At 40.9% G+C, this 23,785-nt stretch overlaps 1 protein-coding gene across 1 annotated transcript; it reads right to left on the bottom strand.

Moving 5' to 3' along the window:
- Positions 1–2,989: 2,989 nt before the first annotated feature.
- On the bottom strand, positions 2,990–23,377 carry LOC123412340 (alpha-glucosidase 2-like). The gene is made up of 23 exons (XM_045105295.1): positions 23,030–23,377; positions 18,183–18,251; positions 17,951–18,088; positions 17,577–17,694; positions 16,943–17,025; positions 11,981–12,076; positions 11,588–11,756; positions 11,366–11,505; positions 11,190–11,276; positions 10,907–11,092; positions 10,304–10,471; positions 9,694–9,814; positions 9,195–9,264; positions 8,838–8,925; positions 8,635–8,755; positions 7,751–7,944; positions 7,561–7,669; positions 7,296–7,451; positions 6,892–6,994; positions 6,584–6,760; positions 6,339–6,484; positions 5,587–6,188; positions 2,990–3,193 (listed from the first exon to the last, which is right to left on the bottom strand). Exons 1-22 carry the CDS (start codon positions 23,261–23,263, stop codon positions 5,962–5,964), a joined length of 3,000 nt encoding a protein of 999 aa, XP_044961230.1. The 5' UTR covers positions 23,264–23,377; the 3' UTR covers positions 2,990–3,193; positions 5,587–5,961.
- Positions 23,378–23,785: the final 408 nt, after the last annotated feature.

The raw sequence follows: 23,785 nt of genomic DNA, 5'->3' as shown, positions 1-23,785 counted from the left end.
ATGACGACCGCACCATGACCTGGTTGACAAATGGGGAATTGTTGTCTGCTAAGTGGAAGGACTTCATGAATCTTCTGCATGTCCAGGATGAGGGGCTTCACCACCTAGCTGGCTTGCGCCCACATGCTAACCCTATTGCTCTAGCCAAGGAGAAGCTGCTGCCATACTACATTGTGAAGGAAACCCCATCTGGTGAGGTCTCCTATGTTATGAACCCTTTTCTAGACGCCATGCACCGCATTTTCCGCAACACACTATTTCCTCGAGTTGGCAACAAGGACCAGGTCCACTCATACCTGGTAGATATGCTCATCATGTGTCAGAAGGGGCGGACTTGCCCCTCTGGACCACTGGATGTCTCTCATGTTATGTGGAGCGAGCTGTACTCCGCAGTCTTCAACCGTAAGGTCCCAATCTAAGGTTTGTATCTGTTTTACTTCATCAAGATGACGTGTGCCAAGGCATTTCCAGTTGTTGAGTTTCTTGCTCCTAATTGGATTCAACATGAGCCCATCAAACTGCGCCACAAGGACAAATGGGCAAACACCTCAACTACACCTGCTGCCCCTAGGGATTCTGATGAGGATGTGGCTGCTCGTGAGGATGAGGTTGTTCCAGAGTCACGTATGCCTTCCTCTGTCGAGCCGTCATGGGCCAAAAAGCTCACCGATAGGATGAAGACCTTGTTCTGCATGCAGACCAATGGACAGTACAGGACCCATGTGGCTCAGAAGGAGAGTCGTCAGCATGACAAGATGATCATATGAGGAAGCTTGACGTGCACATCTCTAATGGATCTGAGCGAGAGATCACCCCGGAGGCTGAGTGGATGCATAAGAACAAGCTGTAGTGGGCTGCGTCTGGCAAGGGCTCTGAGGAGGAGACCGAAGACGACTCAGATGAGGAGTATGTTCAGGAGGAGACCGAAGACGACTCAAATGAGGAGTATGTTCAGGAGGAGACCGAAGACCGATGGCTATATTATCTCCAGTTCGAGCTACCACCTATGGCGTAGGTGTCCTCTCTGCCTTTTTGGTATCCTGATGCCAAAGGGGAAGAGAGAGTTGGATTTTCTCGTTCTCTCGTTTTCATGGTTGTTTTATTTGTTGAACCTTAGTTGCTTTCGTTGGTTGTCTTTGCTTTATGGGTGAAACTATGAGACGTCAGACTTTATCATATGGTGTGAGACATATCTATATCTTCCCTATCCTTTATCTCATTATTATCTATTTTATTAATAGCTTGTGAGTCTTATTATCTTGTGCCCTTATCTTCATGCTCACATGCTATGCCTTGCTTCCATATATAAATATCTACTATTTTATGTTGCAAGGATTGCTTAGTCTATATTATCTAGGGGGGTGCTTTTTCCTTGGTTGTGTGTTGGTATGCACACATCCAGGGGGAGCTTGTCTCTAATTTGTATATGTTGGGTTTTGCATATGCTTTCTTTATAATCATTTATGTGCAAATCATGTATTGTCATCAATCCACCAAGAAGGGGGAGATTGTTAGGGCATATTTCTCCCTAAGTGATTTTAGTGATTGAAGACAATGCTTGTGCGGACTAATCGTGTGCATTGAGCATTTCAGATAATTCATATCTAGGCACAAGACGATTCGATGCCCCTCAGAATCTCTCAAAGACGGTTGCTTTCTACGTTTCTCTTTGGTGGATTCGAGTCGTAGTAAAGTCATACTATTAAGAGGGGTCCGCGCCACAGAGGTTTGGGTGGAATCATCACGTACACATTTAGTGCACTACCTTTTCCCTAGCTACAATGGAGCTCCATACCCATCTTTGTTGTTTATGCAAAAGGGCCAGCGGTAGTAATATTTTACTACCGCTCCATGATCGGTACTACCGCCCTCAGAGCGGTAGTGATTTTTTTACTACCGCTCCGACGGACTTTTTCGCATACTTTTCCCCCCACAGTAGTAGGCACGGTAGTAATTAATTAATACCGTGGTTGGTGAGATGCAGAGCGGTAGTACCGCTCTTAGGAGCGATAGTACCGCTCCTAGCAGCGGTAGTACCGCTTGGCTATTGTTGTGGTGGGTGGGTAACGGTTGGTTTTTACCCCCCCCCCCCACTATACAAAGGTGTCTTCTTCTTCGAGGAGCTCACCTTTAACCTCTACAAGCTCCATTGTTGCTCCATAAGCTTATTCTTGCCCGATCTCTCTCCCTAGCTAATCAAACTTGTTGATTTTCTAGGGATTGCTTGAGAGGGCCTTGATCTACACTTCCACCAAGAGATATTTGATTCCCCCTACTAACCCCTTGCAGATCTTGTTACTCTTGGGTGTTTTAGCACCCTAGACGGTTGAGGTCACCTCGGAGCCACATTCCATTGTGGTGAAGCTTCGTGGTCTAGTTGGGAGCCTCCAAGCTTTGTGTGGAGATAGCCCCAACCTTGTTTGTAAAGGTTCGGTCGTCACCTTCAAGGGCACCAATAGTGGAATCACGGCACCTCGCATTGTGTGAGGGCGTGAGGAGAATAAGGTGGCCCTAGTGGCTTCTTGGGGAGCATTGTGCCTCCACACTGCTCCAACGGAGACGTACTTCTTGTCAAAGGGAAGGAACTTCGGTAACACATCCTCGTCTCCACCGGTTCTACTTGCGGTTATCTCTTACCTTTACTTTGTACTTGTTGTTGTTGTGGTGTATTCTTTGCTTGCACTTATTATCCTTGTAGTTAGCATCATATAGGTTGCTCACCTAGTCGTTCATATAGAGAACCTTTTGTTGCTAACGCTAATTTGTTAAGACAAGCTAAAAATTGACAGTTGCCTATTCACCCCCCTCTAGTCAACCATATCGATCCTTTCAGAGACCTTGAGAATTCATTCACCTTTCGCTTCAAGGATATACTGAGTACTTGGCAACCAACATAAGTATGACTTGAGAATTCATTCACCTTTTCGCTCCAAGGATTTATTGAGTACTTGGCAACCAACATAAGTATGCATCTTGTGGGGATGTCTCATTGAAAAGGCAGGTCTCATATGTTAAATATAAATATTAAGATCAGATGGCCCTCAAGGAAAGTCACCCTATGAGAAATTTCTCACCTACAAAGAATTCAAATAGATGTGTTGAAGATCATGAAAGAAAGGAAAAAGAATTTGATCCATCTCCTCCGTTTCTTTAAACAAGAGCTGCTCCTCCATTGGCATCGCATTTTTATTTCCTAAAAACACATATTAGTCTACACTTCCATGACTTTTACTAAATGCATTAGTACAAAAAAAGTAGTCACCAGCCAAGGTCTAACGATTTTGTAATGCATTTTATGCGAAGGATGATGAAACTAATTATCGATATATGAAAACACATGAAAGATGTTTCATGTATTATTTTTAAAGTAAAAAAGGCAACATGATTTTTTAGGCATATAGCAACAAAATAAACTTTATTCACTTCTTTCCCTAATAATAAAGCATCTACTGCTTCTGTCGTCCGTCTAGAAAAATACCCTCAAAGTTGCTACAAATTACCAACCATGCCACCCATAAGTCAAGGCAACGGTTCGGTTTTGTTTTCAAAGTCGCGTCGTGCTACGTTCTTTTATAGGGCAATACTAATGAAAATCACACATGTATGAGTAGTAGAGTGGCTAACGCCTAACACTTTTATCCGGGAGACCAGGGATCCATTCCCGGATGCTACCTATTTTCTCTTCCTTTTCTCCCGCAAATCCCCCCCAATAACACACATATGCGTTAATGGGCCGGCCCATGTGCGGGGCTTGACTCCTCTATTTTTCATTTGATTTTTTTCTTTCCTTTTCTCATTCTGTTTTCTTTCCTTCTTTCAACCAATTCAGGATTTTAAATCTTAAAAGTTGCGATTTTTCAAAACCATGTTCAAGAACTCATAAAATGTATATGAATTCAATTTTTTTTAAGGAAATCATATTTTTTTTGTGGATTATAAAAATGTTGGTAGTTTTGCAAAATTGTTCACTAATTATAAAACATATTCAGGAAATAAAAGCATTTTCATGATTTTGAAAAATGATAGTGTATTCAAAATATATTAAGGATTCTCAAAACAAATGTCCATGAAATTTTAGAAAATGTTCACATAAATTAAAAAACACAAAATTAAAAAAAAATCAGTTTTTTTGAAAGAAATGATCAATTCAAAAAATGTTGGTGAGTATTTTTTTCAAGAATTCGAACTGTTCATAGGTTTCAACTATTCGTCATTTTTAAAGAATACAAAATTTTAAAACAGTGTTTGTCTATTCAAAAAAGCGTTCACCGATTAAAAAAACATGTCTAGGATTTGATTTTGAAAGTCTTCATTTGTCTAGGCATTGGGAGTGATTCATGGTCGATGAGATTTTTTTAAAAAATTGAACATTTTCTTGCATAATATAATGAAAAGTGTAGCATGTAGTGGCAAGCCCATAGCCTTGGGATTTACCATGTCGAATGCACTATGATCACGTAGACATCACACCATCATCAACGAGGGTGGAAGGAAAAATAAGTGGCAACATGGTGAGCCACTGTGTTAAAATAGAAGATGTTCATATGTCACGATACTGAATTATACCTATTTGACTAGCGCATAGTTTATTTGTCTCCCGTTACAACGCACGGGCATATTTTGCTAGTAATTAAGAAAAGGAGAAAGGACCTACAAATTTTCTGAACATATGGAGTGATTCATGGTCGATGAGATTTTTTAAAAAGTTTTAAACATTTTCTTGCATAATATAATGAGAAGTGTAGCGTGCAGTGGCAAGCCCATAGCCTTGGGATTTACCATGTCGAATGCACTATGATCACGTATACATCACACCATCATCAACGAGGATGGAAGGAAAAATAAGTGACAACATGGTGAGCCATTCTGTTAAAATAGAAGATGTTCATATGTCACGATATTGAATTATACTTATTTGACTAGCACATAGTTTATTTGCCTCCCGCTGCAACGCACGGGCATATTTTGCTTGTAATTAAGAAAGGGAGAAAGCACCTACAAATTTTCTGATATTCGTCTCGGTGGTACGTGGAACAAATTTTGATGGCACTACGAAGCTACAACATGGGCTAACCATTTCCCAGTGTCAAAATCATTTTAATGATTTGTTAGTTGTTGCAAAGCATCAACTTTGTCGTACCCGAGAGTCGATCGAATTTGGCTTCTAGTTCATATACTGTTTGAATGCTGTGTTGCAAAGCATTCATAGGACGTACGTATTTAGGATGGTTGTTGCAGCCAAAAAGTTTCACTTCCTATGAATGCTGGCTTCGTCTCTGAATGTAGCTACAATCATTGACACCGTCGTTTTTGCAACCCCCGTTCGTTTGCATTCGGCACTGGGAGAGGGTGCCTTTTGGCAGTTGATTCTCGCTGGGCTGTTGTCATTTCACCTATATGTCGTCGACAGAAAGATCTTCAGATCCTCGGAATTATCATTTCGCATTTTTCTGAAGAACTTTTCTCAATTTATCATCTTATACGATCTCCAAGTTCCAGTAAATTAATGTTTCGTTGGAGAGTTCTTGGTCCGGTTTGAGTCCAGGTTTCAACTCGGACAAATGTAGACTATAAAAGGTCACGTACCTGATGAGGTGCGGCTTGCAGAATGCAAAGTAGTCGACGACGTGCGCGAGCTTGGCCGCGTAGTCGCCGCCGTTGTCTTGCCGCATGCACCAGCACGGCCGCATGATCGATCCTTCATGGCGCCGTACACCGTCGTCAACCTCGATCGATCACCGCGGGTTGCAACTCGGAGAAGAGAATGGAGGACGCCACGGACTCGTGCGGTGTCGGGCGTCGCCTCGGTCTGGTCACTTTTCAGATCGCCCATCGTCACATTTTTTTAACGAACAACAACCACCTCAGTTGGGTGCAGTCATGGCATCATTTACATACAAGTCACGGGGAACTAAACAATCCCGGGGAAACGTACACAAGTTTTAAAACCATTTATCACACTTACACTATACCTAGGAATGAGTTTCGATTTGGCAAGTTTGTGTCTGTCACCTCATACTGGTGGCAGATCCTCAATGGCGTCTCCTTCGAAACCGGCCTCTCGTCCGACCAGAGCTCCATCTTCAGATCACCAGTGCCCCAGTGCACCAAACATTTGCTAACCTGACGGCGATCGAAACGGTTCACCATGCTCAGCCCTGAGCACCTGTCCACCAGCGTCCACTCCCCTGATCGACGAGTTCGCCAGAAGATCGGAGAGCGGATTGAAGAAGAATCAGCATAAACATTAATTACAAATGTCCAGGATGGCAAGCCGAAAGATGCTGGTCAGGCAACAAGAAACTCGAAAAAAGTTGTGCAGAATGCCAGATTTTTACCGTTTGGTAGGAGGCCTCCCTCCAGTGTCACTTCTCCGGAATCTGAAGAGATCTCTTGCTCTAAACCATTGATGGCCGTGAAAGCAACAACCACCTCAGTTGGGTGCAGAAGCGTAAACGTAGGACGGACTCGCAAACAGACCAACCTTCAGGGGAGAAAACATATGTCGATCAGTCATGAACTCATGATTGGGGCTGCCAAAAGAAAGCTATTAAGCAGTTTAGTCGGCCTTACTAGCACTCACCTTGAGAATCCACCAGAGCCAGGCCCAACGCTTCTTGCTTGAATGCTAGAGTCAATCTGGAAAATCTTGGGATTGTCTTTCAGAATAGATATGTGGCACTGAAGAACCAGCCCACCCCCAATATCTCCTTCCAGACAAACTTTGGATTCCTCCACGCATGATTGCTCCAGATGCCCCCTGTACTTTTCTATCAACAGTTACTGTCTGGCTAAAACTAGAACTCCACACAAACTACTCACTTGACAGGCCAAAGCATATCAATAAAAAATGAAAAATCGAAATGGGTATACGATGGTGATTTATGTTACCTAACGATCTTGTACTCTTCTGTGCAGCCAGCAGATCTATATTCAGTCCCACTATACTCCTCATAACCATGAATTTCAATCCTGCTATGCAGCCACTGGGAATCTAGGGAGAGCCAGAGATCGAGTACATGTGATACTTAAGTTAATAAGAAAATAATTGTTGGATATATTTACAACCAATGGAGAAAATAGACGAACTCCATCCACATTACTCAAATTATAAAGCAACTAAGAAATTTCAAAACCCTGTTGCACCACATGTACTGGCATGTTAACAACAGTTCCAAGAATAGAGACTGCCTTGAATTTCTTTATTTAGTAAACAACATATCCTACTACTGTTGATACACAGACATCACAAAATAATAGAAGTCCATTGATCATATAGCACCAAAGGAGCATACCAGAAGGAAGATGAGTCATCGAAATAATACGGCCGCCAATCCATGGTACAATCTTAAGAAACCAGTCCCCACTCTTCAAAATAGTAAGTGTTTTTGAGAGCTCAGCGCCTTCCTGTCCCGATGGCTCGTCCATATCAGGTATAGGACGAATTGTCTCTGTATAACCATCGCAAGATACCAAAGCAGGCCAAGTTCAGTCAAATTGAACTCTAGTTATGGTAATTAAGCACTTCAAATATAAAGTACTAGAGTCATAGATAGATACTTAAGCGTTCCTTGAGATCAAGTTCACTTGTTGCAACCAAGCTGGACACTTCAAACTCAGAAGGCATCGTACAATGTACCTCTTCGCCATCCACACCACATGAACTTATCTGAGTTTATAGAAATAATAACTTAAATCCTTACAACAGAAAAACAATGTGATAAACACAAAATGCAACAAATATACATACCATGGCACCTCCACCAAGCAAAATACTTATGTTTAAGTTACGGTTTGGTCTCTTCCGGGACCCTTCAGTTTTCAGAACTTTCACCGAAACCACTGATGAGTGGACTTCGGCGACATAATATGTCAGTAGATAGTCTCCCTGTGTGAACCCGTATCCATCCCCGGCATCCTCGAACAAGATACCTTCAGCTTTACCTGTAAAAGAAATCATACATGGTGAAGAACAGAAAGTATGCACACCATATGACAATATGCTTAAATCAGTATCTTCAACATAGAAAACTGGCTAAAAATGCACTGCAAAATTCTGTTATTCTATTTGTTCGAGCACATATGAGTACTTAATAAATCACACAATACTAATAATAACATGGTCAAATCTTGGTATAAGAGATTATGAATGCCATTAAACATAAGAGAAAGGTGTGATAGCTCCCGGGTGTCTAGGCACCCTCTATGAACAGTAAAATCAAAAAAATAGAAAACAAAATCAAAAAAATCTGAAACTTTGCAGCATCAACGATGATCAAACTTTGTAGGTTCCTACAAGTTTTCATGTCAAAATATCATGTAGAGAAAGATGTACAAACAAGTTTCAGATTACAGCTAAAAAGTGCTCAAAACTTCAAGCATTGAAATATTTTCCGTGTGTAGAGCTCCTCGAATAGTTTTTTGGCATGAAAACTTGCAAACACCTACAAACTTTCATCATCTTTGATGCTGCAAAGTTTCAGATTTTTCTTATTTTGTTTTCTATTTCTTTTGATTTTACTGTTCATAGAGGGTGCCTAGGCACCCGGGAGCTGAAATAAACACCTCCCGATAAACCACAGACTACAAACCCAAGTTACCCTAGGCAAAGTTACAGACACCTGAGACACGTACCATTTTCATCCAGTGCAACAAGTAGTGATAAATTGTCCTCTGAACTTGCTTCACCAACATGCTGAATAGGAAGGCCTACAGGAAGTATTGCTCCACCTCTTAAATACAACACCGGCAGATCCTATATTATCGGACATAATAATAAAAGTTAGTTCCAGCATAGCTTTGTCGGCAGCACAATAAAATTTTACCAACCAACTTACCGGGTGTGAATCGCCAAAATCAAACGGTAACCAGATGCCATTTGGCAACTTATGGGCACATTCATGAGCTCCTTTATCAGGTAAAGTGCTGCCAAAAGACCGGAAGTTTTGATGTCACATAGAAGCAAAGAAAAATATACATATGGCGCATCATGATGGCCATTGATTCCTCTATCTTTAAAGGGACGACAGAAAAATTACATTTTTTAGTTAAGGGTGAAGAACGTATTGGCATTATACAAAAAATTCTACTGACAGACAACAACATGCAAGCTCATGCACACAAGAAAATCTTGATTTCCAAGATAACAAAGCAAAGAGGTACGTTTTGTGACCTCATTGATGTGATACCATTACCTTGCACAAACTAAAAGTGACCCCAGGAGAAACGAAGTCTCAATTTTCCTCAGTTCCGTGTCTTGAGGATCTACAACGAAGTAATGGATAAGATTTCATATTACATAACAAAATTCATCGAAAGAAGAGTATCTACTATATGGCACAACAGCAAGGAAGAACATAAATACTTTTTCCTTGTCTAGTCCTGAATCATAACATTCAATGATTGTAATTTCTTAGGGCCTGTTTAGATGGGAATTTCACAGGTTTCATATAGGAACAACACTATTTCCTGCAAACTTTTTGTGACATTATTGTGTTCCAACTTCCAAAAATGCCCTTGTCATAATAGTGCAACCACCGCGATCTTCATTTTATAGATGTGCACCAAGAAAAGAAAAAAGATGTGGACATGTTTTGCTACATCCCATTTATTTCTAAAATCTACAGCCAACTTAGACTATGGGTCTCTGCCACTACAATATTTTTTAGTGAATAGTAAGACAGACAATATTACCAGCAAAAAAAAGTGGCGCAGCGACTGGAGTACCCTTTTTATGCGAAACATAAAACAGAGTGTAGATGTGTGGCAGTAGCCGATACCGCCTTAGTAGCGCGAGACGGCAAACTTCCTCACACTGAAATGTGCATTGGCTGTTAGAAATAGCCAGTGGTATATCTATTAAGAAATTAACAACGATAAAAGGCATAGGAGGATCTTGATGTATGAATAAATTAGAATACTCAAAACGTCAGCACAATATATAACTAAATGAAAAGGCTTCTTCGTAATATATGCACAGTAGTAATAAATTTTAGGAAGGGGAAAAAGAGTTTTCCTCAGAGTGCATGAACAAAAAATCATTTTTCTGGCTATATGACTTGCATAATAAAATGGAGGAAATGTTGTGTGAAATGTATGTTAATCTCATGAACAAGAAAGCTCTCCTGTACATTTGACTTGTAAACTAAGAAAAAAATTAATGGAAGTACTAACACCATGTGTATCAAAATGTAGCATATAAGAAACAATCGAAGACATTGAAGCTTCTAGGAGTGCAACAAGGTTTTGTCTGTGTGCGTACACATGCAGTGTGGATGAGGGACGTGAAACACACAAACAGTACCTCTTCACCAAAGGACCATGGCTCATGATCCACGGTTCCAGCTTCAGAATGGCCACGTGAGAATGGAAACAACGCACCCACTCCCATCCATCTTCCAAAAAGTCTTGGAGTAGCATTTCCAGCAAACCCACCAATGTCAGGACCCGACAGCGGCTGACCGCTCAAACCCTGATTGGATATAACCACATTATTGATTCCTAGAGATTTATAATCATCATACCCAGTAATGGACAATGTGATGATTTTAATTTTTTGATGTCAACATATTGAGAATGATTTGCTGGAAGTAATCAGAATCAAGAAATAAGCTTGCAGAGTTGCAATGAAAGTAAAATTAAAAGAACAACAAAAATCTGTAACTAATACAGGTAGCAACGTTCCATAGAAGTAATGCACTCGAGAACGTTGCTTTAAGATCACAAGACTGTGATCACGGTACAATCAAATCACAGGATTAATGGTGTGTTCATCTATTCATTCAAACAATTTAATACACTTCTGTTTTAACTTTTAAGATGAATTGGATAAAAAATACTACTTGCTTCTTGATACATTTCAGGGAGGAGGGGGGCTATCTTGTACTTGAAGAAATAATTTACATACCAACTGAAGAACCATTGACAGACTCATGTGCAAATGCTCCCAGTTCGAGAGATTATCACCAGTCCATGTTGCAGCATATCGCTGGCTTCCTATAAAACCAGCTCGTGTAAGAACGAATGGTCGTTTTTCTGGATTGGACATCATCATTCCTTCATAAGTAGATCTTGCCATTAGCATTCCATAAACCTGAAAATCATAAACATTAAAGCATGATCGCATATAGAAAACTTGTTTGTATTCCATCGCCAGTTTCTTTTTATTGCCAAAGCGATAGAGATATTACATTATGATAGTAAGAATGATTCTGGACACCACCAATATTAGCATCTCCTCTATGTATGTTGCTCTCAGGCATTGTTTTGGTAGTAGTCTGCGAGTTGACACCATCACTTCCATATTGCATACGGAAATATTAAAAAAGATGACACATAACAAATGAATTGTGATAAGACTATATACTGTCATAGCAGGCTCGTTCATATCATTCCATATTCCATCAACGCCGTTGGAGATGAAATCCCTTACTAATCTAGCCCACCATGTGCGGATTCTTTCACTGGTGAAATCCGGGAAAACACAGTCACCAGGCCATACTTCCCCTGGAATTATAGGACATGAGGCATGTTCGACTGGTAAAATCAGTAAGATGACAAGGGGGTCATTTAAGTCAGTAAAACATACCAATGAATGGGCTACCATCTGCCGTTTTAATCCACACATCATTTTCTGAACCACTTTCGTACACAAAGTAACCCTTCTCTTTCTTTATTCCCGGGTCAAGCATCCAGATTGATTTACAACCGATGAAATGTAGATCATCAACCATAGATTTTGGGTCAGGAAAACGGTTCTGTAACATATCAAGTTCAGACATAGTCCTTGGCCAAGGAAGAAACTTGTCCCGATGGACACAAAATGTCACTGATTATAGACTATAGAATTCATCTAAAATAGACAGATCTTTGGTAGACAATATTTGTTAGTAAAAAAGAGAGACTTTATATGGCATTTTGAAGCAATATACATTTTATGCATGCTACTTTCATGTAGCAACTATCATAGAAAGGTACTTACATTGTCAAAAGTGAAGCATCTAAAACCATCCATGTAGTCAATATCCATCCAGACCACATCACAAGGAATGCCTTTCTCTCTAAATGTTCTAATAACCTGTGAAAGGACTAAATTAGTACATCACTGAAATATCATCACTAGCATATTTCTAAGCCACCTCTCGAGAGTAAATTGCAAAAAACCACCATAATTGGGGACTCTAATTCAGAAAACCGCCACCATTCGTTTTATTTTCGAAAAACCACCAACATTGTGCTGACAGTTTTCGAAAAAACGTTGATCGCTCGATTAAAACCATTTAATTGAAAATTTGACAAGTGGGTCCCGACGACAGGTCCATGGGGTCGAGGAGAGGCGGCGCAACTGGTCAACCCCGTCTCCTCGCGACTTTTCTCTACGCGCTCTCGCACCTCTGTAAACGCATGGCGGCATCGGCATGGGGCACACGGCTTCGGCCAGGCAGGCCGCCGGCTGACGAGCCTCCCAGCATCACCAACGTTTGTGCCACACAACACTATGCTCGGCCTCGGGCGGCAGAGCGGGAGATGGGGAGGCGCAGTTCATTGGAGTCGGAGGAGACAGGAAGGCACGACGAGGCGCTTTTGACGAGGCGACGAAGCTTGACGCGATGCAGCGTTGCGTTCTAGCCGCCTTGCTCCCTCCGGCCGCCGCAACCCACTGCTCCATTGTCGTTCGTTGTCGCAACAAAGAGCGGAGAAACAACGGCCGAACGATGACGGCTTGTCTCACCGGCGACGAATGGCGGTCCAGCGTGGATCCTTCCAGATCGAGGCGGGCGACGACGACTTGGCTTGCCAACGGCAACGGCGACCTACGGTCCGACGTAGGGTCCTTCCTTGTCAGGGCAACGACGGCGGCTGTGCACACTGTATGCATAGTGGATCTAGAGGAGGACACAAAGATGTGTTTTTATTATAGGAGAGATATCACACTGACATGCGGGTCTCATGTCTATTTTGACGGTCGATCAAATGTCGTTAGTTTTGGTTGCCACATCATCACTTATGCTGGGACCTATATGTCAGTTTTAGCGTTAGCAAGTGCTTATTTGAGCGATCAACGTTTTTTGAAAAAATAAAATGAATGGTGGCGGTTTTGTGAATTAGGGTTCCCAATTTTGATGTTTTTTGTTAATTTATTCGCCTCTGGGATCCAAAAGTGTGAACTGTGGGAAAGGGTCGGACATTATACTCCAACACTTCCCCTCACGTCTATGCTTCGTTGGAGCTTATGACGTGGCCAGCAAAAGCAGGGGCAAGCCGCAATTATTTATTGTGTTTACTGGATTTTGAACCCTGAACCTCTTGGTTGCAAGTTTATGCACCTAACCAGTTCACCCATCAGTCCGAACTAATGGAGGGAGGCAGGCAATATATTTCAACACCCACCCCCCTCACGTCTGGACTATTTTAGTCCTTAGACATAGGATCGATGTAGGCCGCAGAATCTTTTGTTTTTAATATTGTGTTGGCAGGGTCTTGAACTCAAGACCTCTTGGCTCGGTTATCATATTGAATTCATGCTTCACCCAACTCATTCAAAAGTGTGAACTGATGGAGGGAGGCCGGCAATATATTTCAACACTCCCCCTCTCGTCTAGGCTTATTTAGTCCTTAGACATGAGATCGATGCAGGGCGCATAATCTTTTTGTTTTAATACTGCATTGGCATGGTCTTGAACTAAAGACCTCTTGGCTCTGATACCATATTGAACTCATGGTCCAACAAACTCATCCAAAAGTCCGAACTGATGGAGGGAGGCAGGCAATCTATTTCAACACTCCCCCTCACGTCTAGGCGTATTTAGTGCTTAGACGTGGGATTGATGTAGACCACAGAATCCTTTTATTCCAATACTGCGTTGGTAGGGTCTTGAACTCAAGACCTCTTAACTCTAATATCATATTAAACTCATGCTCCAACCAACTCATTCAAAAGTCCGAACTAATGGAGGAACACGGACAATATATTTTAACATAAGTAACCAAGTATCAGTAGGAAAATACCAACAATACATAATCTTAAGCCTCATAGTGCATTTAGAGAGCACTTTCAAATCAGGAGACATCTACGAAAATCTAATGGCAAATAAATCTTATCATAAAAATAAGTAACTAAGTGTGTCGACATGAAAATATCAATACTACATAATCTTAAGCCTTGGAGTGCACTCATAGAGAACACTTTCAAATCAAGAGGCATTTATGAAAAGCTAATGGCAAATTGACCAATTATCATATCACAGTGCTACACAAATATAAATCTTGAAACAGATGAGTTACAAAACATCAACATGCCTAAGGCGTGAAAAATGGTTTCCAACGTTCTGGTCTACTCTTTGTTTAGGGCATTACTGGTATTATGCTTCAGTCTATGGTTTCTAACTTCGTCTGGATTTAATCCTCACTCTATGTGTTGGCTCTTATTATTTTTCTAATTAGTATTCGTCGAAGGGATTAAACCCTTTTTTAGATAGCTCAATTATCCCTTTGCAATCCCTTTTAATGAATCCATTACTGCTGTTTCACATCAAACTTCACTCATGTCACTCTAACAGTACGGACACCAATTGGGAAAGATTGGCATGCGGGAGGATTTCCTTCGTCAGCTTGAGTTCACCAAGGAAGTTTAGTACGTTGACACTTTTAGGGGAATTTATCACCATATTCAAAACTACATCATGCGCTATGATAAAAAAAAGGCAAGATTTTCAACCTACCCCACTTCAAAACATAGCAGCAATGAGAAGAATGCCACCTAGTTTCTTGAAATCAGGATTGTGCCACACAAAAAATGTCATTTCACCTATTTCCCCCAATTCTTCCCCAACTCTGTTTCTTTCATTTTGTTTTCCCATTTTTCCGAACTGCATTTTCTGCTTTGCCCTTGCCTTACTTGAACAGAATCGAAGTATCAAGACACAAAAATCTTGGGCCAATCCATATCGATTGAAGTCACCGAACCAATCAATATGTGACCAAAACAGGGAGGCTTGAGTTGGGTGCTCCATGACCACAGCTTGTCAAAGCGGGCGTCGCATCTCGAGATGGCATAAGTTAGGTACTCTGTTATCTACTCCATCGGGAAGACCGAGGCACATATGTTGCTATCTTGGACCTGAAGATTGAGGCTCTATTCCCCTGCATATCATGGATTTGCTATGGATTCTGGAACTCGTGTCTAGGTGTTGCGGTGGTAACCGCAAGAGATCGGTGGGGTAGGAGGTGGCCTTGCTTGGATCTAGGCTAAGCAGTGGCCTCTGCATTGATCTCGAGTGGCGAAACAACTTCCCGCTCTCGACGGACGTGGTTTGATTGATTTGAATGAAAAATAAGCAGGGGCAAACACAAAAATTCAGTCGAGGATAATGGACCGAACTACATTCCCGGTTTTTTATGCACTTCCTTTCTGTCTAGCCTCGCTTCCTTGCTAAATGGAGTATGACTAAATTTAAAACGTTTAACTCCATTTGTGATCTGTTTGTGCTGTTAGGTTTTAGAAAGAAAAGAACTATACTAGACCTCGCTTTTTGATGCTTCTTTTGAGCTAAAATTTACCAAATGCTAGACAACGTACTCGCACGGTTCATCTTACCCGAGTGGCTTTGACTTGCTTTAGATTACATAGGGTAGGTGCTCAATTGTTCATATTAGAGCAAGTTTAATAAGGTCTAATCAGCAGGCTATAGCAGATGACATGTCATTAAAATCCTAGGTGGAAGAAAGAGAAGGAGAGAGAGGACAGCGGGCACTACATCTGCAGCCCGGCTATAGCAGCGAAAATAGGGGAAAGTTTGCATGCAGCCTGTGAGAGCTCCTCCCTCCCAATCACATCTCTCCTTTCGCATGCATGCATTAGATGCTACAATTAATTAGTAGCTAATATACAGCCAATTTGTTATATGAGTGAACTTTTTTAAAGGCTATAGATGCCATGGCATCTCTTTGTAGCCGGCAGCGGGCTACACTATTAACCATGCTCTTAGAGCATAACGTACAGTTCCATAAAAAAACCTAAACATAATTTTAGGTGGTGTCTACATAATTTAGGGGAGGTTTATAGGTGACTGCTTTTGTAGTTCCTATAAAAATATTGTCATATAATTAATTTGTCTTTTCCCATTTATCTTCAAATTCATGTACAAATGACACATGCATGTAAATTCTATCAACATAGTAATTCATCTACAAGGCAAAATCACACAGCTCAAACGACAATCCTTTGATAAATAAAAAAATGCATGAGAAAAACGTTAAACACCTTGGGAATGAAAGAAAATGACGGCCGGTCGAGCAAGATCCAGCGAAGTGGCGATGATCATTCACGGGAGAAGGCCGGTTGGAGCAGAGAGTGTGACGGGTGGCTACTGGTGGCAAGAGAAAGTTGGCCGGCATGGGGCGGCACAAGCGGCGGCTACTGGTGGTCGGCCGTCAGGAGGCAGGAGGCGGGCCACCATAGGGACATGCGGGTCAGTGACGATCGGCGGGGGGAGGGGGTAGCACGATGATGCAGATGGCCGATGGCGTGAGGAGACGAGCGTGCGCGGGGGCTGATTTTCCAGTGCTTGGCTCCCGCCGCGTTTAGGGAAAATTATAGAGGAAGCTTCATGCATGTCCCATTGGGTGGAGGGGGGATGATTATAGGGGGTTCCGTAAATTTGTTTTTAAATTAATGGGAAATGTTGGAGCACGTGTTTTCACCCCAACTCCCCCTAAATCAAGAAAGTTTAGTGTATCGGACAACTGTTGGTTATGCTCATAATTCACATTAGCCTTTTTTGGATTACTTGTAACATATAAAGTACAATTTCTTTAACAAACTACACACCAAAGTACACGTGAAATAACATACTAAACTTAAATTGCTTTAACAAACTACAACTTTATTCATCATAAGTAAAGTGAATGAATTGATGCTGCCTACACTTCCTTTACAAGATACCTCGAGGACTCTCTCGGAAGACTTGTAGCTAAAGCGACATTGATGATAGCCAAGAGCCCATTTTGAAGGCATGGACACAGTTCCTGCAATAGAAAAAGTGTGTGCATTAAGTGGACAACAAGTTAAATAACATATATTAGCATCTAAATTGTAATTTTGTGTTTTCTCATGGCCAATTAGACATGGGTGTAGTCACGAAGAAGAAGCAAGTTATTGCCTTAGTCACACTTATATAGATTGTGCGTTTCCGTTCAAGAAACAAACTCCAGGAACGATAGCATAGAAAATATCCAGATATGAACACCCTATTGCGACACTAAAAATTTGCACAACATCATTTTCTCAAGATACAAAGCTATCTTTAAATACTTGAATATCAAATCATAGATGACACGTGAGACAAATGTTTTGTTAAACATGTACCATGACATTGACAAGATTTGCAACTTTATCATAATAGAATTAGACATTCCAGGCCAGAGAAATATGTTCTCATACAAGGCAGGTATATGCAACTTCTTTGTATATATGTACAAGACTACAAATTTGACAAATATATTTTACGTTTGTAGCATTTCAAGTGTGTGAACACTAGACACCAACACTAGAAGAGAGGTTATGAGAAAATAAATACCAATGGCATGAGACAGGGATGCCACCACTTGAGCTGGTGTATCGAATGGCCCAAAAGTAATGACAGGGTAAGCAGATAAGGCAGCAAACTTTATAGTAGATTCTTGTCTCAAGTCAATCTGTCATAGAATAAAGTTGTTAAAGAAACACCCATCGGCTCAATGAAAACATATATCTACTATAAAGGTACAATATCGAAGAAATAGCCAATGGAATTTGACCATGTTAGCTTCTTTTTTTTGGTATCACCATGTTAGCTAACAGTATTACAAATACTATAACCGATAACAAATATGATATGTTGCATCATCAATAATTACTTAAACAATTTATCTTCTAGGCATGTGTGTTGGAAAAGTTAAATAAAGTTATTACCTCACAACGGCGTGTGGTATCAGCTAGGACACCTAGACTCTTTCCATCTGGGAGGATGGACAAAACCCAAGGGTGTGATTGATATAGTGAAGTGGTTCCTGACCCGTATCCCCATGCATCTGTGTTCCAGGTGAAAATCTAATGGAAATCATAGAGAGATACCAGGAGAGGTCAATCAAATATTATTTTCAAAATTAGCAACAAAAAACATAGTGACATATGTCATGCTTACTCGTTTCCCAGTTCGTTCAAGTGGGCCACTAACTTCTCCTGTACCATAGAAAGACGTACCAGAAGGAAGCTGCTAAGAGTATATATTCATGTAAGCCTATGTAAATTTGGTTTTTGAGCCACATTATTTGTTAAATAAGCAACAACTGAAACCCCAAAAAACAGTTTAGGACACTGGACCAATCGAGGTTAAGGCAACACTACTGGTGTTTATTGGCTTTATCATCTTGATAAATCATTATAATGCAAAACAAAGCAATGGGTCCTACATTACATTGAATGTTCACAATGTTATCGGAGAATGATAAAACATTTGTGGTGTAATAGTCTTGAGTGTCTATCGTGTAGGCCCAAATTGTTGTTATAGTTGAGACAACTTGGGATTGTGATGAAATACATGTGGAGTGTGTGTGAGGGCCTTATAAGGTTGCCATACATTGACAAAATTCAGGTTCGGTCACACGTTGAGGTGCAACCTACTGATATGTGAAAGTGCACCTAGAATTTGTAATGCCTTTTGATTGATTAATGACAAGATAAATACAAGACTAAAAAATTTATTGTGATATTTCAGATTTAGTCCATGTGTTAGTTAAAAAGAATCATTGGTGACCCCTAAAACGAGAAACATGAAGACAAGCTTTAGTTACAAATTTATTATAGGCTTGTAGTGGAACAATTTCCATATTGAGTCTTTTCCACAATTGTACTATAAAGAGGGGCACTTGCACTTAAAATAGGGACGGCCACATCGCCAAATATTTAATATATCCCTCAAACTTTCCAATCAATCCTAGTTCTCCATATTTCATACATCTTAGAAACTATCATACTCATTGGCACATACCTTTAATACTAGGGAGAACAGAGCTGGTGAGAAATCCTAATTGTATATCTGGAACCACCGAGCTTGGTCCTTATAACTACTGGACTCTTGTTTGATTCAGACAGTGCTCCGTTAAGGACGATATCTTCGAAATGGATGGTGTCCAATACCTCTGAGTCGTAAGGGTTGTTACGCCAGATTAATTCTAGTATAGGTCCAAAACTTATGAGTGGTGTTGGTATGGAACATGGCTTAGATGTTTCCGGTCCATCCATTTTCATATGGTTCTCTTTAAGATCCGGAATTTCTAAGTGAAACTAGTCTGGTACTACTGAGTGATGTATCTTTGTCGTGGAAAGAGACATGCAATTGTAGTGTGGAAACTTCGAGTGTTTATGTTCAGTGCCATCATGCTAAATGTATTTCTAGAGGTGTCTCTGGAGCGCTTGGTACCTCAGGGTGTTACTGACATTCTTTCGGGAGCCATTTTCCCGCTAGACCAAGTTTTGAACGTGCATGAAACTTTTGGGGACGTTGATTTTTTCGTCGAACGGATAGATTTGGGAACTACCTATATAAGCAAACTCCACCCCTTGAGAGGGTGAGGCTTTTGAGACCCTTGGTTGACAGAGAACTTGTTCACGTCTTTGTGCTCTCACTTTCTTTTTGCTCCACTCCATCCTTGTGTATATTCCTTGAGAGAGAGATCTAGGGTTCTTCTCTCTAAAGAGGGCTCAAACAAAGTGAACTATGAAGGTTCTGGTTATTCTTGAAAGATGTGTGCCTCCTATCCAGTTAGGATCACTTGGAAGCCTACGAATTGTGAAGGAGCTCAGCAGCTTGTGAAGTCAAGGAGATCACCTACTTCATGTAAATCCTCTACTTCATGTAAAGATCTATCCCGTGTGACCTCTTAATGCAACTCAAGATAACATAGTGTTAACTATGTGGGTCCATTCTATTAAATATTTGGTATATAGAAGATACAACTCTAGTAATCAAACATTAAGAAAAAAAACCTAGAAACTAAGGAGGAATGTCATCATCGCTGCACTTTTATGAAGAAGAATATAGAAATACTCAAGCGGGACGTGCGTCCGTGAGCTTCAGCCTGCCCTCATTTTTGGCAACTTCTTCACTCCGCAATTAGCATCTCACTATTTCTCGCATCTACATTTCTCTATTATGTCGATACCACAAGACACATTATGCTACCCTTTATTCCCTCCTTCATCTCATCCCTTTTGAAGGCTACTGCTAGCAGTGACAACATAGCTAGCGCAGCGGTACAACTAAGAGGAGGAGGAAAGTGTCTATTTTACTATTGAACTTTATGATGTGGTAGCGGACATGTGGATATGTCCTATATATACCTACAAATTTTTGTGTTTCTAAACATAAAACTAAGAGGTTTAAATAAAAAATAGGGAAATTCAATATTTATAAAAAGGACATCAGATTTCATGTTTCAAAAATTAAGCCAAGAAGTCTAAATTAAAATAACAGAGTACTTTAATGTTTATTAAAAAATTGGATTTACATGTAAAAAAATCCAAAAATGATGTCATTTTTGGCATTTTACAAAATTGCTCATAAAGGGTGACAAATTTCAAAAATATTCTACATGAAAAGATTTCTTCTATTCACAAGCATTACAAGGGCAATATCATACACATTATTTCAATGAAAAATTCAAAAGTTTGGTGTATACGTTTGAAACATGTTTTACAATATTAAAAAAACCTATTTAAACCATCGGAATTTGAGAAAATGTTGAACAGAAAAAAATTACACAGTTTAAGCAGCTTCCCAGGGTGTATCATTTGCTCTATTTCGATGAACGGTTGAGGTCTTACGGTACAAAAAAGACAAGCACATAAACAAAGTGAACTTCGAATAAAAGAACACCCAAAGTCCAAAGTCTGCACAAAGTGTGTTTCGAGCACATAGTTTTCGTCATGAAACATAACATGCATGATCTCATTATTTCAAAATTAAAAAATTTAGGAATTAAAGAAAGCATTCTACATGAAGAAAATTCACATTTTCCATAGCATTCCAATGGTATATCATTTCCCCCGTTCCAAAGTATAATTAAAAAATTAGACCTTCAAAATGATTTCCGTCATTTTCAAAATTCTTTCAAAACCTTGAAAAATTGGAAAAGGTTCTATACCAAAAAGTTTTGCATTTGCACCGGTTTTTCTACAATGTATCATCTGCTACATTCCAATGAAATGTTTATAGATTAAAGTGAAATATATATGATCTCGTTTTTCAAATTACTCTTAAATAATTTGGAATTACAAAAAAAAACATCTTGGACTACCGCTGAGTAAACACCATCATTGACGTGCTTCCACAGAATATCATCCTCGACGTGTTCATCAAGATGAAAATCATGCACTAGCATCCAAAGTGTGAAGAACTCAGTGATGTGGTCACCGGTGACAACTGTATCCAGTGGCGGAGCTACGTTGGGGCAAACCTGTGCTATGGCCCGCCCAACACAAATAAAAACAGTGAAACGTGAGGGAAAACTAGTACATCGAGGGCAATTTTTACGGTATTTTCTCTGTCCAAGCGTTAGAGCCTTGCACACGTTTCAACTTTTTCTCCTTCAGGCCTAAAAAATAAGTGGGACGATGTCTTTGGGATTGCGTTCGGTTTATTCGGTTTATACGATTTTCGGGTTTGTATAGTATTAATACTTTGGTAAATATGGTATCAAACTAAGATACGATTTGGTTTCGGTATATACCAAATTATTTTGGTATGGTTTCGGTATATACCATAACAACCAAAGTTGTTGCAAATTTGAAAATGGCATATAATAGTTTACAAATTTATGACTCGAAACATATAATTAACTTTTATACAAAGAGCACATAGCTATATGCAAGTGTATATTCATGCATGAATTCGACGGTTGTGAATGTACTTGGCACTTCTTTTGAAGAGAAATATGACTACGTTATGGATGAGAATTTTATTTTGGTTTATCCGGTAAACCATTCGGTTTTTTATATACTCCCTCTGTTCTTAAATATAAGTCTTTTAAGAGATTTCATTAGGGGTCCACATACGAAGCAAAATGAGTGAATATATACATGAAAGTATGTATATATACATCCGTATATAGTCCACTAATGAAATCGAAGGGAGTAAAAATCAAAGTCCAAAACAGTATAAAAAGTTCATACCATACCGAAACCATAAACCATAAAACATGTTAAATTGATTCGGTTTGGTTTATTTTTTATATGGTTTTTCGGTTCGGTTTACAAATGCACGGGTTGAGGTTGTGGTGGTTTCAGCTGGCCAGGCGAACATGAGATGAACTCCAGACTCCGAAAAGTGTTCCACGGGTTTTATATCAATTTGCTAAAATTTAGATAATCAGACTTTTTTGCGAACATTTATGGCATCCATTGAATTGCAAAAACACATCCAAACACCATCATCTGAATGTTTAGAGGCGGTATGGGGTATAGCATCGAAGATGCCCTTGGGCTGCGCTTGGAATCGATGTAAATAAATACCGGTGTTCCTAGGCATTTTGTGTTTAGTTAGAGAAAAGAGAAGAGGAGAGAGAAGGTAAGCGGGCTCTTAGCTAAGAGCCAGCTCTAGCACTTGTTCCTAGGCATTTTGTGAGTATGAAAGGTGAAGCATATAATAAAGAAGTAGTACACTTTTGCAATGAACTATTGTACATGTTGGTTATAAAGTGAACTATAGATGACATGACAATGGCTTATAGCCAGCAGCTGGCTATACTATTGTATTTGTTCTTACCGGCTGAGAATGATTTGCAGGCGAAAACAGAAACGATAATAGTTGGTCTGTATTTTGTACAAGCGTATTTAAAAGGAAAACGACGTTCCAGGGCTAGTGAGCCGTAGAAAAGAAAGCCAAAAAAAAAAAGTGTACTCCAGTGAGAGTTAACGGATACGGACGTGCAGTGCACTGTATACACGTAGACACCATATTCCTGACAAGACCCTGCAGGCCAAAACCCGTACCTTGATCCAAACCCTGTGGACGCCGTCACCCACCACCTCGCACTCCGGCACGACCGCGGGGCGGCCGGCGCCGCCCGCTCCCGCTCCCTCATGCAGCAGCACCACCTCCCGGCGGCGCGGCTCGGCGAACGACAGGCTGGGCCCGGCCGCCGCGCGCGCGGCCTCCGACGCGTCGAACCGGAACACCCCCTCCTCCAGTATCGGCGCCCACACCATCGCCGCCGCCGCCGCCATATCGACCCGCGCCGGAGCTGCTGGCCAGCGAGCACCGGCGAGGCAAGGAGGAAGGCTCGCGCGCGGTCGGGCGAGGAGGAGGAGTTCCCAGCTGGGGCGCGCGCCTCTTGTACAGAGAGCCGCTCCGGTTTGCTTGCGTGGATTCGGGTTTTGTTTAATGGGGCTGGGTGGACTTGCCTCGGCTCGCTTGCGTGGATTCGCGTCGGCTCGGGTTCGAGTGGAGCAGGTGGCGGTGACGATGCGGCGTCAGCCGCAGACATCTTTGCTGACGACTGAGCAGACCCCCGGTACTGGAAAACTACTGGAAATATTATCTCGGCCGCCGTCACTATCTTACACTTTTTTAAAGTTGATTACAATCTTTTTAGGCGGCTGCTATAAATCTATCGAAGAAATCATCCGTCTAGTCGGCCGGCCGTTCGATTCCAAACTCACAGCCATCTGATCTTCCTTACATCATCTCGTCTTTCCTCGTATCCGTGCACTTCCGTGTGTTAGTATTAAGGCCCTGTTTAGTTTCAA

The sequence above is a fragment of the Hordeum vulgare genome, chromosome 7H (assembly GCF_904849725.1).
Source record: "Hordeum vulgare subsp. vulgare chromosome 7H, MorexV3_pseudomolecules_assembly, whole genome shotgun sequence".
NCBI classification, from domain to species: domain Eukaryota; kingdom Viridiplantae; phylum Streptophyta; class Magnoliopsida; order Poales; family Poaceae; genus Hordeum; species Hordeum vulgare.
The sequence above is the reverse complement of the archived record's forward strand: the minus strand, read 5'-3'. Positions and strand labels throughout refer to the sequence as shown.